Source organism: Marmota marmota, unplaced genomic scaffold (genome assembly GCF_001458135.2).
Source record: "Marmota marmota marmota unplaced genomic scaffold, marMar, whole genome shotgun sequence".
Lineage (NCBI taxonomy): Eukaryota > Metazoa > Chordata > Mammalia > Rodentia > Sciuridae > Marmota > Marmota marmota.
The window spans coordinates 2,377,668-2,393,275 of NW_026000141.1; the positions used below are offsets into that span (position 1 = coordinate 2,377,668).

A 15,608-nucleotide genomic window follows, 5' to 3' on the forward strand; every position below is an offset into this window, starting at 1 on the left:
CCCCCCCCCCGCTAAGATAAAAGCCAGTCACCGTGCTTGGCCTGTCCAGGCCCTGCGGGGGTCTGAGGGGTGCTGACACAGGAGAGCTACCTGGTGTCTCTGTCCACATCCCCGAACCCTCTTGGAGCCCACCCTCTTCACACTACCAAGCAGCTAATTACCCCATGCGTGGACTTCACGCCCAGGGCTTGGTTCTCTGCCCTCATTTTCTCTGACCCAGAGGCCCCGTGTACACAGCAGGCTTCCGGGACCGTCCCAGCCTGGATCTGTCCTGTCCACACACCCCTCTAAAGTCACCCTCTGACAGAAAGCTGGTGACCTCACCTGGCCCTGGGGGATTAAGACCCACTTGTGTGTGGCCTCCTGGGTTTGGGTCTCAGCCCAGATGCCCCCTGGGAGCCCCGGTTCTTTCCCCAGGCTCTGGGGCATCACCAACCTCCTGCCCCACTGACCCCCCCACCCCCAAGTCCTCAGCACTGCACACCAGCCACCTGGCCCGGCTCTGCAGATGGTGGCGTGTCCCCTGGTCTAGCTCTGGCTTCCTACTGGAGTTAATGGCTGCCCTGGTCATCGCCAGCTTCCAACTCCCAGTCCCAGACTCCCAGCTGGAGCCAAGAGCTCCTTCAGGACCGTCCTTGCCCTCCCTGGTCCTCGGCACCCACGTTCCCCGAGCTCCTGCTGGATGGAGCCCTGGCCTCTTCCTGCAGGCCAGGCTGCTCCGGAGGCTGCATGCGGAAAGGGGTCCCGGGAATCCCTCTCTGCTGGACCCTCTGCCCTCCAGATCCCAGGAGCCCTTTCTCTGGATGCAGAGGGTGCGTGAGCAGCCAGGAGCGTGTCTGGAATGTGTCTGGGTACTGCCCCTTCCTGGCACGTGGCTTCCTCTGGGGCCACTTTTCCAGCCACAGCCACCCTGAGGACAGGCTGGGCATGCAGACAGTGAAGGCCAGGGAGCCGGGTCCATCGCCTGGCACAGGTGCCTTCCTGTCCTTGGTGGCCCCTCCCCCTCACAGTGTGGGGCTGGGGGAGACCGTGACACTGTGCCAAGGCACTGCTATATTGAAGGGCAAGCAGGCAAAGGGACCCACGGCCCCATACAAGGCTGTCCTTGTGGGAGTCAGGTGAGATGGGCAGCCTGCCAGCCCTCCTCCCAGGGGCCTGGGCAGAGTAAGAAGGCAGGGAGGCCAGGGTGAGGCCCATTCTGCCGTAGCCATAGCTTCCCACGGGATGGGGAGGGAGTGCTCACAGGGCCTTGCTGTCACTCAAGGGGCATGAGCACCTCAGGTCAGCAATGCCCAGGGACGCGGCCAGGCCAGACAGGGTGAGGCTGGGCTCTGGATAACGCTGCACTGAAGGAAGCATCTGCAAGGGACTGGCATGGCCCTTTCCGCAGAAGACTGGCCTTTTTGCCTTTGCTGGACCACCAAACCTGTCCCCTCTCGGGGCTTTTGTCTAGAATGCAGGTCCCCAGGCCATTGCAGAACTGGCTTATTTTGTCAGGGAGTCTGTGCTCTACTGCCCATGTGGCACAGGGCATGGGACGCCAAATGTGACTGCTTGTTTCTGTGCTTGCCTTTTGTCAGGACACAGCGTCCACATCCCAGGGCCTTGCCTGACACACAGTAGGTGCTCAGGAGCATCTGAGGAAAGCTTATGGTCAGGCCAGAGTATGAGGACAGGTGCTGGATTCGAATCCTCCCATGCCCATGGATTGAATTCGCAGCCCCCCCCACAGCCCCCAAGAGCTGTGGGCACAGGACCCTGCATGTCAGCAATGGGAACCTGAGGACAAAAGCGGGCTCAAGACACGGTGACAACTCCGAGCCCTTATCTCTAGGCCAGAGAGACCCCTGGAGTCCACCCACCCCCTATTTTTGAGGGTTTCAGTCTTGGGTGGGCCACGTCCAGTCCTACAGCCACCCATGGAATGAGCAAAGAGTTTCCATTTTTAAAATGCATCTGTGGATCTGACTAGGTCGACTATTGTTTAAACTTCTTGTGGCTGGCGAGCTGATTGTGGTCAGTTTCAAGGCTGTTGTTGAGATGTCAGAGCTGGAGAGGCCGTGGTCTCGTGCTCTGGCTCAGGCCACCTCCCTGGGAGGCCGCATCCTGTTGTGTGGGGAGCAGGCGTGGGCTCTGCACTTCTCCAGACACACCCCGGGTGTTGGTGTATGTTGCCAGCTTGCTGAGTCTGCCCAGGGCCAAGGCAGGGTACCCATGGAGGCTCCACGGGTTCCCAGGGTCTTGTTTGCTTTCTGTGGAACTGACTTGAAAGACACCGATGAAGGCCCTTGGCTCCTCCATCCTACCAACCCACTGCCGTGACCCCTGGGCAATTCCTATTCTGAGTGTCAAGGGGACTGTTTTGCTCTTGTGCCTGCATGGCTGGCTTGGAGTCTCTGTTGCGGCCTCCTGGGCAGCTGGTCCTGGGACAGCAGCCCCTCCTTCCAGCCTCAGGGGCCCAGGGTGCCCGGGGGGGCCTCAGTCCTCTGGAGTTGCACCCTCAGTGTGGTCTATTCTGCAGGGTGGCACCTGCCTGCCCATGGGCGGGGCCCTGGGAGGGAGCCTTGCTCACTGCTGCTGAGATTGTGCAAGGACTCGGCTCTGCCAGGTCCATCTGTTAACTTTTGTTCTAACTGATTGTCCAGGGGCCCAGCCTGCAGGCAGCCTGACAACATGAGCCTACATTTCTATCCAGAGCCCAGGACTGAATTGCTGCCAGCCTGGCTGGGCGGTGCCGGCCGCCTTGGCACTGCCCTGTGGGCCTGCCGGGCGAAGGCCTCCCGATTCCACGGATGCCACGGGGCATTGTTTGTGCAGGCCAGCAGGTCCCCTGACCCAGACTGGCCTTTTTCACGTTCTGTTATTTATTATGGCTCTGGTGGGTTTTTCTGAGAAAGGAACAATTTTGAGCACTTGCCATCTGGGCTAGCTAGAGAAGAGCATGATTGACAAGCGGAGTCCCGGTCACTTGCCTGGCTCTCGGCCCCTCCTGGGAGGCATGGGAGGATGCTGTGGGTGTGGATGGACCCCGGGAAGTGCCAGCCCTTTTTCATGCTAGTCGGTGCCAGGATCCAGGTCCCCCTCTGTCCACCCACACGCAGTCTTCCCAGGGAGAAGCCGCAGCTGCGAGGACATTGCCTACTTGCCTATTTGTGACGGACGACGCCCCAGACGTATTTCTCCAGGCTGAACAGTGGGTCTCAGCTTAGCACCGGGGTCTTTCTTGGTGCCCGATACTCCTTCTCCAGACATCAGTGCTTCTGCCATGGGAGTGTCTGAGCCCACTGAGCCCTGCAGAGTGGGGTACACAGCGGGGTGGGGGGGTGCACCCAGGAGCCCTGGTTCTCAGACCCTCCCAATGAGCTTCCATTTCTCCAACTTTACAATGAGGGGTGCCACGGTCTCAATGGTGGATGATGGTGTTCATTCAAGGACTCTCGGCTTCAAGAGATGGAAAATCCACAAAGGAAATCTTGTCCTCACCAGTAACTGGAAACCTGACTTCAGATATGGCTGATCCAATGCTCAAACCAGCTGGTTCCGACACAGCTAAATCCCAAGTGCCATTAGAACTCATTTCTCTCTGGATCGGCTCCCAACCTTCTCTAGGGCAACTCATTCTGGGGTTCCCCATGGCGGACCCTGGCCACGCCAACCTGGCTCCAATTTCGACTTCCCTCAGGTTATGGCCAAAAAGGGAGAAATCTCCCTCCCTCCCAGAAGGCCCAGGCCAAGTATCATTGCTCAACTTAGGCTTTGTGCCCCTGCTGATGCGCCAGTCTTTGAGGGTGTGAGACCTTGCTCATTTCCTCAGGGCAGGGGAGGGTGGATCCCAGCAACTTCAGGGGCCTTCCAGGAGAGGAGGCGAGGTCACAAACACAACTTAGATCATCACGATGCTGGACCGTCCAGGTCGGAGAGGACAAGGAGCAATGTTGCATTCCAAGGTTGCAGGAGTTGCCCTGTGCAGGGCCACGGCTGTCCTGAGCCTGGAATGTCTTTGGTGACACTTGTAACATTTCCTCTGTAAGACCCCCACCCACGGCCTCTCCTAGGCCAGGGAGATCTCGGCCCCTGAGCTGTTTGGGGTCACCCTTGCTGTTCGCCGTGTTTCCCTAAGGGTGAGGATGTGGGACCCGACAGCATGTGATGGCCTTGGCAGAACCACCCTGCTCTTTGGGGCTCAGCGTCCCTCCCTGGGCCGCTCTCAGGAACAGGACAAGACTGCCCACCCTCAGGCCCAGCCACATCCCAGGGCCCACCCTGTGTGGACCACAAGAGCATCAAACCCAGCCAAAGCCGCTCCTGGCCCTGGGGGAGACCCTGGGAGCGAGGGGCCCCATCTCAGAGCCACCAGCCCCTCCTTTCCTCTGACCACTGCTCTTCTCTCTCTCCATGCGGAAGGCTCAGGTTGAAGCTAAGAAAGAGCACGAGGGAGCCGTGCAGCTGCTAGAGGTGAGTGGGCCTCGTCTTTCTGGGGCCATGTCCACCTTTACCCCCAGGGCGATGTCTACCTTTTCCCCCGGGGACACTGGGGCATGGAGGGGAGAAGCCCTCCTCGGCCACACAGCCAGCGTCAGAGCTCCTGTCTCAGGGGCTGCTCTTAGGGGGAAGCCAGGAGTGGCCCCTGCCGGCCTGGGAATGGTCCCTAGGACTGTGGGGGAGCTCTCTCTGGGCCTCCTGTTCTCTGGTGGGTGGTGTGACACCAACCATGGGGAGGCACTTACAGGATCAGAGAAAGGACAGCCTAGCAGTCAAAGTGGTCAGTGCCACCAAGGCACTTCCAAGGGTACCATCCTCATGGGAGTGACCTTTTTCAGCCCCCCAGGGAGGGGAACTTGGAAGGAAAACTGCTGGGCTGGGTGACTTCATGGCAGTGGACACTGCTTGCCCTGGCTTTTGGTCCAAGGCCAGCCTCCTCTGCAGAAGGTGGACAGGCATCAAGGAAGGGTTCTTGGGGTCATTCTGGGGACCTTGGCCACCTGTACTCTTCATGCATGCAGAGCAGCAGGAGGCCTGAAGACAAGGGCATGCAGTGAGCCACCTGCTAGGGGTAGGCAGAGTGGACTGCCCAGCGCCACTCCTCCTGGCCGCCAGCCCCCAGTGAGTCCAAGCTCTCCAGATAATGGGCAGGGTCACCCCTTAAGATGGCCTGTCCCTACCCCCAGGGAAGAGCCTCCACCAAAAGCAGCATGTGCACCCTTGTGTGGCCTGGGGGAGGTTCAGTCACCGTCACGTATATGTGAGGTTGATTTTCCAGTGTGTCCTTTAGTGAATGGGTGTCAGGGTACCATGTGAACAGGGTAGGAAACACAGCTGGGAGACTGCCCTCCCTAGGCCCCGCTGCCCCAGAAGGCCAGGCCCCCCCTGCTCCACCCTCCCCTGGCTGCAGCCCCTGCCTCCAGGCCCCCAGAGTTCGTCCCTGGGGCTCCCCGCTGGGGCTTCCCCTGGGCTGTGCTCGGGGTCTGCTGTAGCCCCTCACCGCATGCTTTGACTGGCAAGAAGCATGTGCCTGGGTTGGGCAGAGGGGAGGGCGGCGTGGCTGCTGGGAATTGTCTATTCACAGTGTCTTTTTGTGATTGTGTCTTGCTTGGCTCCCCATGCAGAGCGCCCTGGACAGCATGCAGGTACTCCCAATAGCCCTGACCCTGCCCGTGTGCTGGTGCCCCTCAGCCGAGCCCCGGGCCAGCCCTGCCCTTCCCCTCCCCTGGGCTCCTTGAGGTGCTGCTGTGGGTGGGGCTCTGGGCTCCCAGCCTGGGGGCCCAGGAGCTTGCACTAGCCTGCAAAGTGCTGTCCCCTGGACTGTGGGGCCAGCCCGGGGCCCACGCTCTCCTGTGTCCTGCCAATGCTGTCACATAGTCCTGTGAATTCAGATGACCAATGGGGAAGAGAGGTTGTTACGATGATCTGGTCCTTTGGAAGCCATGGGATTGGGAGGGCACAGCTCAGTGCCCAGAATTCAGCACGGGTCATCCGAATTCACACCACACCCTGGGTGCTGTACCCTTCTGTCCTGCCTGCCCTGTGCCAACAGCAAGCTCCCTCCACGGCTGAGCAGGACAGCCCGGTTCTCCATGGGGAGTGGAGGTGGAGTATGAGCCGAGCTGTTCCTGGAGCCGGCCTTTGGGCATTTTGCAAGCCTCTGAGCCCACTTAGCATTCAGAAAAGGGCCAGCTCTTCTCTCTGCTGGAGGAGGGTCCTCAGGTGGACCCAGGCCCTGTGGTCTTGGCATCTCCTGGAAGCTTGCTGGAGGGGCAGACTCTGGAGCCTGGGATGGGTGTCTGTGATCTGTGTGCCCCCCAGGGATGGAGGCCACAGGGTCTGGTGACATTATTGGAGAGTCCAGGGCCCGAGGCTGCAGGGTCTGCAGAGTCCAGTGTTGTTGCTGGAGAGGCTGCCAGGCCAGCTGCTGGGAGGAGGGGATCTTTGGGGGTGCGGTTCTCTAAAGCCTGGTCAGCCCGTATTCTGGCTGTAACAGAGCTCCTCCCCGCCACCCCCAAGCCACTTACCTACCTCCCAGGATTGAGATATGGATATAAATTGGACCCATCGGGTTGGGTCATCGAAGGTGTGGTTGAGTGCAGCAGTTTTTGTTTCTGAGTGTATGGTGGTACATTCTGAATGTCACGAGGTGGCTGATGTAGACAGCACTCCTCTAGGTACAGAGAGGCCTGCGGAGGCTCACCTGGGAGGCCTGACCCTGCCCTTAGATGCCGCGTGCGGAAGTCCAGCCTTGGGACGTGGCAGCCCTGTTTCCTGGAGTGTGAGCGGGCAGCGTGCAGGTGGAGCCAGTCCCACGTGAGCCCCAAGAGCCTGGTGGCCCGGAGCCCCACCCCGCTCTGGCTTCCTGCGGCCCCTGCGGGGAGGCCAGGCTGTGCTCTGGCAAAGCTGAGTCAGAGGTGGGGGGACTGCAAGCCCCACGCACAGCTCCATTTGACTGAGGCCCTGGCCTGCCTGCCCCATCCCTGTCACCTGTAGTCCCAGAGTCACAGCACCAGAGCGGGGAGCATGACAGAACTTAATCTTTAAAGCCACGGATGAGGTTGTCATTCTCTCATTTCACTAGTTAGGCAATCACGGCACAGAGACCTGAGCCACTTTCCCGGGGACACACAGCTCATAATTGGCAGAGCCAGGTCCTGAGGGCCAGTCTGCTCAGCAAGGTCACCTCCTAAGCACTGAGAAAAGTCCTGCAAGGAAGAGGTTCCCTGAACGGCAGTGCTGCCACACAGCACTTACCCAGTTCCCCTGCGATGGTCATCAGGAGCAGGCCTGACTGGCTGGAGGCAGAGGGATGCCCTCTGATGTCCTGAATTTCCAACAGCTCGGTGCACTCGAGGGGAAGCTGCCAGCTGGACAGGTCTGGGCATCTGGGCACAGGACTAGATAGAGATCCAGCCTGAGGTGCCACCCTAAGTCCTGTGCCTTGTCCACTCAAGCATGGGGCAGCTCAGATACACAAGCCAGTCCACACCTCCTGAGTACGTCCAGTCCCACCAACAGTTGCCTGTCCTTGCTCATGCTTAGGAGAGAGCTGGTCACCTCACGGGGACACTGGCATGCTCATCAGCACACCCTGGCATCAGTGGAGACACAGCCAGCCATGGCTCCGGGCAATGTGGCTCTCCGGACAGCTGTGGGCTCTCCGGACAGCTGTGGGCCCTCCGGACAGCTGTGGGCCCTCCCCACAGGTGGGATTCTCAGCATGGCCATTCACTGTCCTGGAGTGGACACCCCACTCACTGGGCCGAAGGTCTGTGAATTACAGATTGCAGAGCCCCAGCCCCAGGACACAGTGGTTGTTGTGTGGGGACCTGTGTGGGACAGCTGGAGGTCAGTAGGGCCACAGGGCCACACAGCCTGCCCTGATTCGCCACTGGACCTGCCGATGCGGGGACAGGACCTGCACTTTCAGGATCGCTGTGTACAGCCCGCAGCCCCTGCCTCCAGTGGCCCCGGCCCTACCAGACCTTGAAGCTTAGAATGAAGGGTCTCACCCTGAGACAGATCCCTGCTTCCCTTGAAGAACTGGAGTTGGGACCAGAGCGGGCTGGACAGAGCCACACCCGGGCCATGCTCCCCTCCTCCTGTGGGCGGCCCTGTGCCATTGGCTGCACTGCAGAAGGCACCGTGCACCACTCACGGTCAGCTCCCAGCACCTGCCCAGGACCACCCGAGCTCAGCAGGCTGGAGCTCCACAGCCTTGTGTGGGTACCGGCTGGGACAGCACACCCCACACCACTACTGGGGCCAGCGGCTCACAGTCCCCGGCCAGTGATCTGTACCGCGAAGACTGGACACTCTCTCTGCCCTCTGAGACGAGTGCCGTGTAGCCCAGAGCTTCCTGCCGACACTCTGCCCTGCCTCATCACCTTGGCCTCTTTCCACAAAGGGAAGCAGAGTCCAGCCTCCTGTGGACAGGACAGCCTCAAGGCCTTGTATCTCACTTCTGCGGGGACCTGGGGAGTGGGGCCTTTGGCTCAGTGCAGGACGATCCTGTTGTTGGAGGCCTGTGGGCCAAGTCAAGCCCGGCTCCCTCTCTCCCTGAGAGCCCCCGTGCTGCTCAGGGAGGCCAGCCCCACCCAGACTTCCTCTGCCTGTGAGCCAGGGCCCTCAGGCTTCCTTGGCAGGGTCTCCACTGGACAGGCTCCTTCTGTGGTGACCAGCCTGTGTGGACACCTTCTCTGCGCCACTTTCTAGACCCAGTGCTGAGCAGGTGGGACAGACACAGGGGCAGACGTACCCAAGGGCCCACAACTGCAGGCCCTGGCGTGAGGCATTCCTGGGTGCAGAGTCCTGTGCAGGCTCATGTGACCTCAGCTGTGCTCATGTCCTTGTGTGGGACATAGCATCCTCCAGCACTGGCCGTCCACACACTGCTGTCCTGGTCTTCACTGTGGCTGCCTGGCCTTGTGGTGTCATCGTTTTAAGACCCTATTTACTTTTTGAACCTCTTTATTTTGAAGTACTTTAGAGTCACAAAAGCTCAGAGGCTTCTAGAGTCACAGAGTCACAGAGTGTTCACTGGACCGTAGGGGAGTCGGCGGGGATCTGGTTCAGGGGCAGGGCCACCTCCTTTTGACCTCTCCAGGGTCCACTCACACTCCTTTTCTGGTTCTGGTCACAGTTGTGTGGAATTTGGTTGCATGTCTGGGCCCCGTGACCATCACGGCCAGGAGCATGGTCGGCTGTGCCACCTGAGGACGTCACGCCCTCCCATCTGGGCCCTGACGACCGTGGCTATGCTCATTTCAAGGGCTCCTCAGAGGACACCTCTGTGGGCACCGCTGCAGGGGGGCTGGGGGCGGTGGCTTTCCTGGGACACCAGGAAGTACCTGGAACTGTCGAAACCCGGGTTCCAGTTCCTCCAGGCACCCCAGGCATCTCACCTGGCGCACAGGTACCTGCAGCCTCTGGTGCCTCCGGTGAGCTCAGGCCCTTCCCAGGCCCTTCCTGCGATGGCATGTGGCCGCTGTTCCCAGGAGCCCCTGTCTGCCAGCGTCTCAGGCCCCAGAACCTGACGTCACCGCGGCTCACCCCGGGGTTTTGGCTCTGTGCCTGCCTCAGCCAAGGCAGCCATCCTGGGCAAGCTCATTCAGATTTTTAAAGAAGAATCCTGCTGATTTTTTTTAATGAATTGGAGAAATTAATTATAGGCTTGGGACATGTTAGGTTTATTTTTAGAAATCCATGATCTCAGACACAAATAGCACTTCATTCTGGATGGAGGAACCGAGGGGCTGCAGCTCCAGCGGTGGGGGAGGAGGGGAAGGGGGAGGGGGAAGGAGAGGGGAGAGGGGAGCTGCAGGGAAAGCTTGCCGCAGCTGGCACAGGTGCCTCCAGCCTCCACTCCCACTTTCCCTTGGGCCTCAATAAAACAGACATCTGTTGAGCGCTGCCTGCATACAATGCCTGGCCCATGCCATGGGCTGGGTGCGGCAGGAACCCAGCAGATGAAGACCTGACCTGGAGATGATGTTTTAGCAGGGGGCAGATGATGGGCAGAATCAGCGCTGGCACAGACAGGGTGTCCCAGCTGTCCTGGAGTGGGGGACAGCAGGACAGGGCGTGCACACAGATGGCACAAGCCATGCTATGGAAACATGGTAGCTGCACATCAGGACTTCCCGCTTTGCTTCGATTCATTTATTAAGCACCGACTGTGTACCTGATGTACCGAGAGGCACTGAGGATGTGTCTGAAAAGAAGGAAGTGAAGGCACAGGGCTTTGCAGTCCATGGAGACATACAAGGGACAGGATGGGAGGTGGTGGGTGCAGGGAAGGAGGAGTGTGGGGCAGGGACCACCTCCCCCTCCACCTGGGCACCGGCCTTGCCTGGTGCAGGAACTCCTGCAGCAGAGGGGATGGGGAGGGGGCTTCACTGGTGCATGCTGGCCCTGAGCATTGGGCAGCCACAATGGGGTCAGGAAGCAACAGAGAGCAGAGAGGCTCAGAGGCCGGCTACAGCCTGGCCCAGGCCTGTGCCTGAGGAGAGAGCTCACTGGGCGGCCCTTCTCCTGTGTGTCCTGAGGGAGGCTCTGTCTTTGTGAAGTGGGCAAATGGCAGCGAGTTTGCTGACCTGTCCAGCAGAAGGACATTCCCTTATTCTGCTAGAGGCAGTGCCCTCTGGGGTGGGCATTGCAGGTGGGTCAGCCACCGTGCTGTCCCAGCCTGGGCTGGTCACAGCTTCACGCTACCCACCTCCACCAGCTGCAGCCAGGCATGCCCTGGGTGCCGGCCACGCTCAGAGCCCGGAGCAGCCGTGCTGGCTGTGAGCTGCATGCTCCCAGGATTCTTGGCACCTGTGCTTTCTCCTGGTGGCTGACAGCCGGCTGCATGCAGAGCTAGGCATTGGGCTGGGACTTCCCATGAGGTGGCAGATAGGCCTGCCATGCACACAGCCCACAGTCCTGGCCACGTGGGCCCCCAAGGCCTCCTGCTGACTGACCCCCTCCCACCTCTGCTGTGCAGTGCAAGGTTCGCGAGCTGGAAGAGAAATGCCGGACGCAGAGTGAGCAGTTCAGCCGGCTGTCCCGGGACCTGGAGAAGTTCCGGCAGCAGGCCGGGAAGATTGACCTGCTGGGCAGTGGCTCGGTGGCCTCGCTGGACATCCCCTTGGCCTCCAGCAAACCTTTCCCGCAGTTCATGAATGGACTAGCCACCTCCATTGGCAAAGGTGAGTACTGGGCCTCCCGGGGCTGGGGTGGGGAAAGGATGCCGTCCGCCTCCCAGCCAGGCTGCGCGGGCAGAGGCTTGGCAATGGATCCCACACAGCCAGGCTGGCCCTGCCCAAGGCTGAAGAGCACCGCACTGTGCACCTACACCAGCTTCTCTTCCTCATTTCTTCCCTCCCCTCTTTCCCTCCTCCCCTCTCTCCCTCCTCTCCTCTCTCCCTCCTCCCCTCCTCCTATTCTCCCTTCTCTCCCTCCTCCCCTCTCTCCCTCTGCTCCTCCTTCCTTTCCTCTCTCACTATTGATGGATCCAGGGGTCTTGTACATACTAGGCAGGTGCTCGGCCGCTCAGCCACACCCCAGCCCTGGCTTAGTCCATGTCCTGTGTCCATTCATCCACCCCAGGCTCTCTGTCCGGCTCTTCCAGGGTGGGCAGGGAGGAATTGCCGGCTGGCCATGGGGTCCCAGAAGAACAGAGGTTCTGCTTCTGCTGAACCTTCCAGCAGGTCTCCTCTGCCTCCAGTGAGGTGGTCTTGGCTTGGAGGCCAGGTGGGTGACGAGTCTGGGTGTGAGCCCTAGGGGACTCTGTAAGCAGAGCCACATGACAGGAGAGCGAGGTCTCTAAGGACCTCCCTGCAGCAGACACTGCACCCCAATAGAATCATCCCTGAACCCAGGAGCTGGCAGCCTGACAGGGTGGGAAGAGGCCCCGCCCCACCCCGCCTCCCAGGCCCCCCCGCCCTGCCCTCGCCTCCAGAGCCCTGCCCCAAGCCCCACCCCCATTCTCATGGCCAGCTTTCCTTTCAGGATGGGAGCTGGGAACTTTTTGTGATATCCCAGAAAAAGTCACTGGGAATTAGCAGTTCTGTTTTCTGGAGCACACATGTCCCAAAGCTCAGGATCATTGGAGAGTGCACCTGAGAACCACCCCGTAAGGTCACTCTCACCCCCGATGAGGCATGCCAGACAAAACCTTTTCTCCCTCAAGAATTCCTACAGATCTGAACAAGTGGAAGGTGACTGCAAGGTGACACTACTGTGTGTTGGCCACCCATGCAGTTCGCTGGGGCAGGGCACCAGTCAGGACAGCCTGAGTTCTGCTGCATTAACAACCAACCCCAGACCCTGGGGGCTTCCACCAGCTCCGGGCCACAGCCCCCACCCAGCGGTGGACAGTCACTTCCACTCACACCCCTTCCAGGGCCTCGCTCCCAGTTAGTCTGGAGCAGGGTGCCTGCTGGTTCCTGGCTGGCTTCCCCCATGACCCTTTCCCTTGCACTGCTGCCTGCCAAGCCGTTCTAAGGCTTCAGGGCCGTGTGGCCACACGCAAGGTCCCCTTGCTAGACCTGATGTCCCAGCAGGGAGACGCTTCTGCTGTCCTCGGTGCCATCGGCTGTCACCTGCCCAGGGGAGCTCTGGGGCTCTGCCAGCTGCCTTTCTAGGGATGCTTTCAGGTCACTTTATATCCCCGGGTCCTCACTCAGCAGCTGTCCCCGAGGCTTTGGCCCGACAGAGGCTGGTCGGAGGCAGCAGGGCGCCCACCCTGTCCTTGTGCTAGCAGAGACCCTGGGGGAGGGTCTTCAGTTAGATCGCCTCTGGGTCTAACTGAAGGGGGACACTGAGGCCACCGTGGGTCAAGCCCTCAGTGCCCCTTCCCAGCAGCCAGAACGGGGTTCCCTGCCCCCAGCCCGGGAGGGTGGTCAGGCCGAGCCTCGTTGCCCTCCAGCAGGGCTCTTGCCCAAAGTGCTTTCCAGCAGTAAACTTGACCCTTTGGCTAATTAGGACTCTTGGTCATAGTGACAGCAAAATCTAACTTACCCTGGTGTGAACCAAAAGGAAATTGTCCTCTGGCTTCAGGTACAGCTTGGTTCAGGGGCTCTGGCCATGTCACCAGGGTCCAGTCTGTCCTCTGAGAGCAGGCTCTGGTCTTGTATGAGTTTCCTACTCCTGGTGGCAAAAGGGCTGCTGTGTCACTGAGACTCACAGTCCCATTCTAAGCTAAGGAAAGGGGAAGGCTGTCTGTGGGGGCTCCCACTAAAGCCCTCTGACTGGAGCCCCTGCCATGAGCTATAGACCCCCTTTATAGCCGGGCTGCATGGCTCAGGGCCAGGGGTGGGCTCAGATTAGCCGTGGACAAGATGAGCTGTGTGGGCCCCCGTGGCCCCCCACAGCTGAGGCAGAAGAGGAAGGTGCCTAGGGAGCAGGTGCCACAGGCTTGTCTCATCTCCTCTCCTTTCCCCGCCATGCTCCTGCCCGTGGTCAGGTCACGAGAGTGCCCCTGGACACTACCCTGCGGTTGGTGACTATTCCCCGCTCTCAGGGGGCAAGCCGGAGCTGCTGTCTGCCAACCCCACCTTCCTGTCGCCATCAGGGAGCCCAAGATGCAGATTTGAGTCAGACGTGAGTCTTCCTGCCAGGCACCTGGCGCCGGGCCTCTGTGGCTAGTGGACATGGGGGCCCTGTCCATCCTGCCCAGTCCCACCTTGTCCTTCCACCCATCCTCCTCCTCCTGCCTCCCCTGGGTCCTTCCCTCACTGCAGCTAATCCCTGGAGCCTGTCCTCACTGCTGGCTAGGGGTGGCCTAGACAGCTCACTGATGGCTAGGGGTGGCCTGCGAGGGCCACTTTGGGCACACACCTGAGGCCTGGTCTCTGAGATGGCCCCTGAGGCCGGGACTCAGAGTGTCCAGCCAGCATGCAGAGAGCAGTTCACAAGAGAGAGTGGGCCGCTCAGCGACGGGGCAGGGAGAGGCTGGTCCAGCCCAGGGGAGGGCCTGCTTGGAGGGAGCCGGACACTTGTGTCCATGACAAGGGGTCCTGACGGGTTGAACTGGGGCTGGAAGGTGGGCAGTGTGTCGAGGCCTAGGCACCAGGACAGTGTAGGTTTGTCTGGTTGAAGGCAGGGGTGACGTGGCCACCTGCTTCTACCTGGAGAGTGTTTAGGGAGGTGAGGAGCCAGACCTCCAGGGGAAGGCCACTCCTGCTCCCACCCCCGGGGCTGTCACTGTGGTGTAAGGGACCATGGCCTCCTCAGGGGATGGCAGAGTCAGGGCTGCAGGACAGGGCATCCCCTCCCCTCCCTGTCGTCCCCTCCTTGGGCACCATCAGACACAGAGGTGCCACCTCCGGAGGGCAGAGGACACAGGTACTCATCTGGGCTTCAGCGAGACACCCACCCAGCGTGGCCAGCATTGCAGTCTGGGTCCATAAGAGGACCCTCAGGGCTTTCCTGGGGTTGGGCCTGGGCTCTGTGTAGATGTCCATTCTGGGTTGGGTGCCCAATAGGAAGCCATTTCTGGGTTCACACAGAAGGCTGAGCATGTGGGGCTGCCCACCTGTGGGTGTTCAGTCTGGGTCCATTTTTCCAAAAGCCCGTGGCGGCTGCGAAAGGGCTTCCTGGGTGTCCCGGCACAGAGGTGAGGCCTGCAGCCCCCTGACCAGGCCCCCTGTCTCCGACAGATGGACAATGAACAGAACTCCAACACCTCGAAGCAGAGATACTCGGGCAAGGTCCATCTGTGTGTCGCCCGCTACAGGTAGGAGCTGGCTGCAGTCTCCTTTCCTCACAGGGCCTTTCCGGTTGTTTTAAGTCAGTCTTTGCAATAGGAGGCCCCAGGGGCACCTGACTTTGTCTCACTCTGGCCAGGACTCTGACTGAAGTTGAGCCCTATGTGCTGAGGACCTAAAGGTGTGACGCCCACCCTCCCAGGCTGGGCGAGGATAGGAAGCTGGTGCGACTGACCATGTGGTTGGCAGTCACACCCCAGATTGGAATAATGCCCAGATCTAATCCAACAAATATTCTCCCTGGGATCCGTAGGAGGAGATTGGAGAGGTGTGTGCAGCAGGATTATCCAGGCACACACTGGCTAAGTAAACCCTGCCAAGCTGCTTGGTGGAATACTACACATCCACTAAAAAGGCTAAGGCAGTGTTTCACGAGCACTATGCTGTGTAACAAGGTGACAAGTAGGTGGATCGTGAAGTAGTATGTGATAGGATCCGCCTTAGCGTGATTACATATATTTAAAGCTTGTAAGGTTCATTTCTTCCTATTGCCTTATTAATCTGGAGCTGTGTAGTTATGGTGGGAGGGCAATGGGACGATGTCAGGACCATCACACTTCTGTCCTCATCTTCCCGTGGTCTGTGTGAATGAGCCCGTGTGCTTGGCATGCGAGGCCCCGGCTGGGCGTGGGGCTGTGCTTTTCAGGCAGGAGCAGGAGGGTCGTGAACTGAATTCTGTCTCTCCCTCCAGTTATAACCCCTTCGATGGGCCGAATGAAAACCCGGAGGCCGAGCTGCCCCTCACGGCGGGGAAGTACCTCTATGTGTACGGGGACATGGACGAGGACGGGTTCTACGAAGGTCTCTGTTGGCACCAGGTTGCTGTTGGGGAGCCTGGCCAGTCCACCCCAGGCCAGCGCTCCTGGGCTG

General features: G+C 60.1%; 1 protein-coding gene across 9 annotated transcripts in view; it reads left to right on the forward strand.

Annotated features, from left to right (window-relative positions):
• The window catches only part of Rimbp2 (RIMS binding protein 2), a 171,343-nt gene that overhangs the window by 123,710 nt on the left and 32,025 nt on the right, over positions 1–15,608 (forward strand). For all 9 annotated transcript variants that reach the window (XM_048785899.1, XM_048785900.1, XM_048785903.1 and 6 more), the window contains 5 exons: positions 4,405–4,455; positions 10,973–11,177; positions 13,436–13,572; positions 14,631–14,707; positions 15,430–15,539. In XM_048785899.1, coding sequence (XP_048641856.1) covers positions 4,405–4,455; positions 10,973–11,177; positions 13,436–13,572; positions 14,631–14,707; positions 15,430–15,539 — 580 coding nt within the window. The remainder of the gene's footprint in view (positions 1–4,404; positions 4,456–10,972; positions 11,178–13,435; positions 13,573–14,630; positions 14,708–15,429; positions 15,540–15,608) is intronic.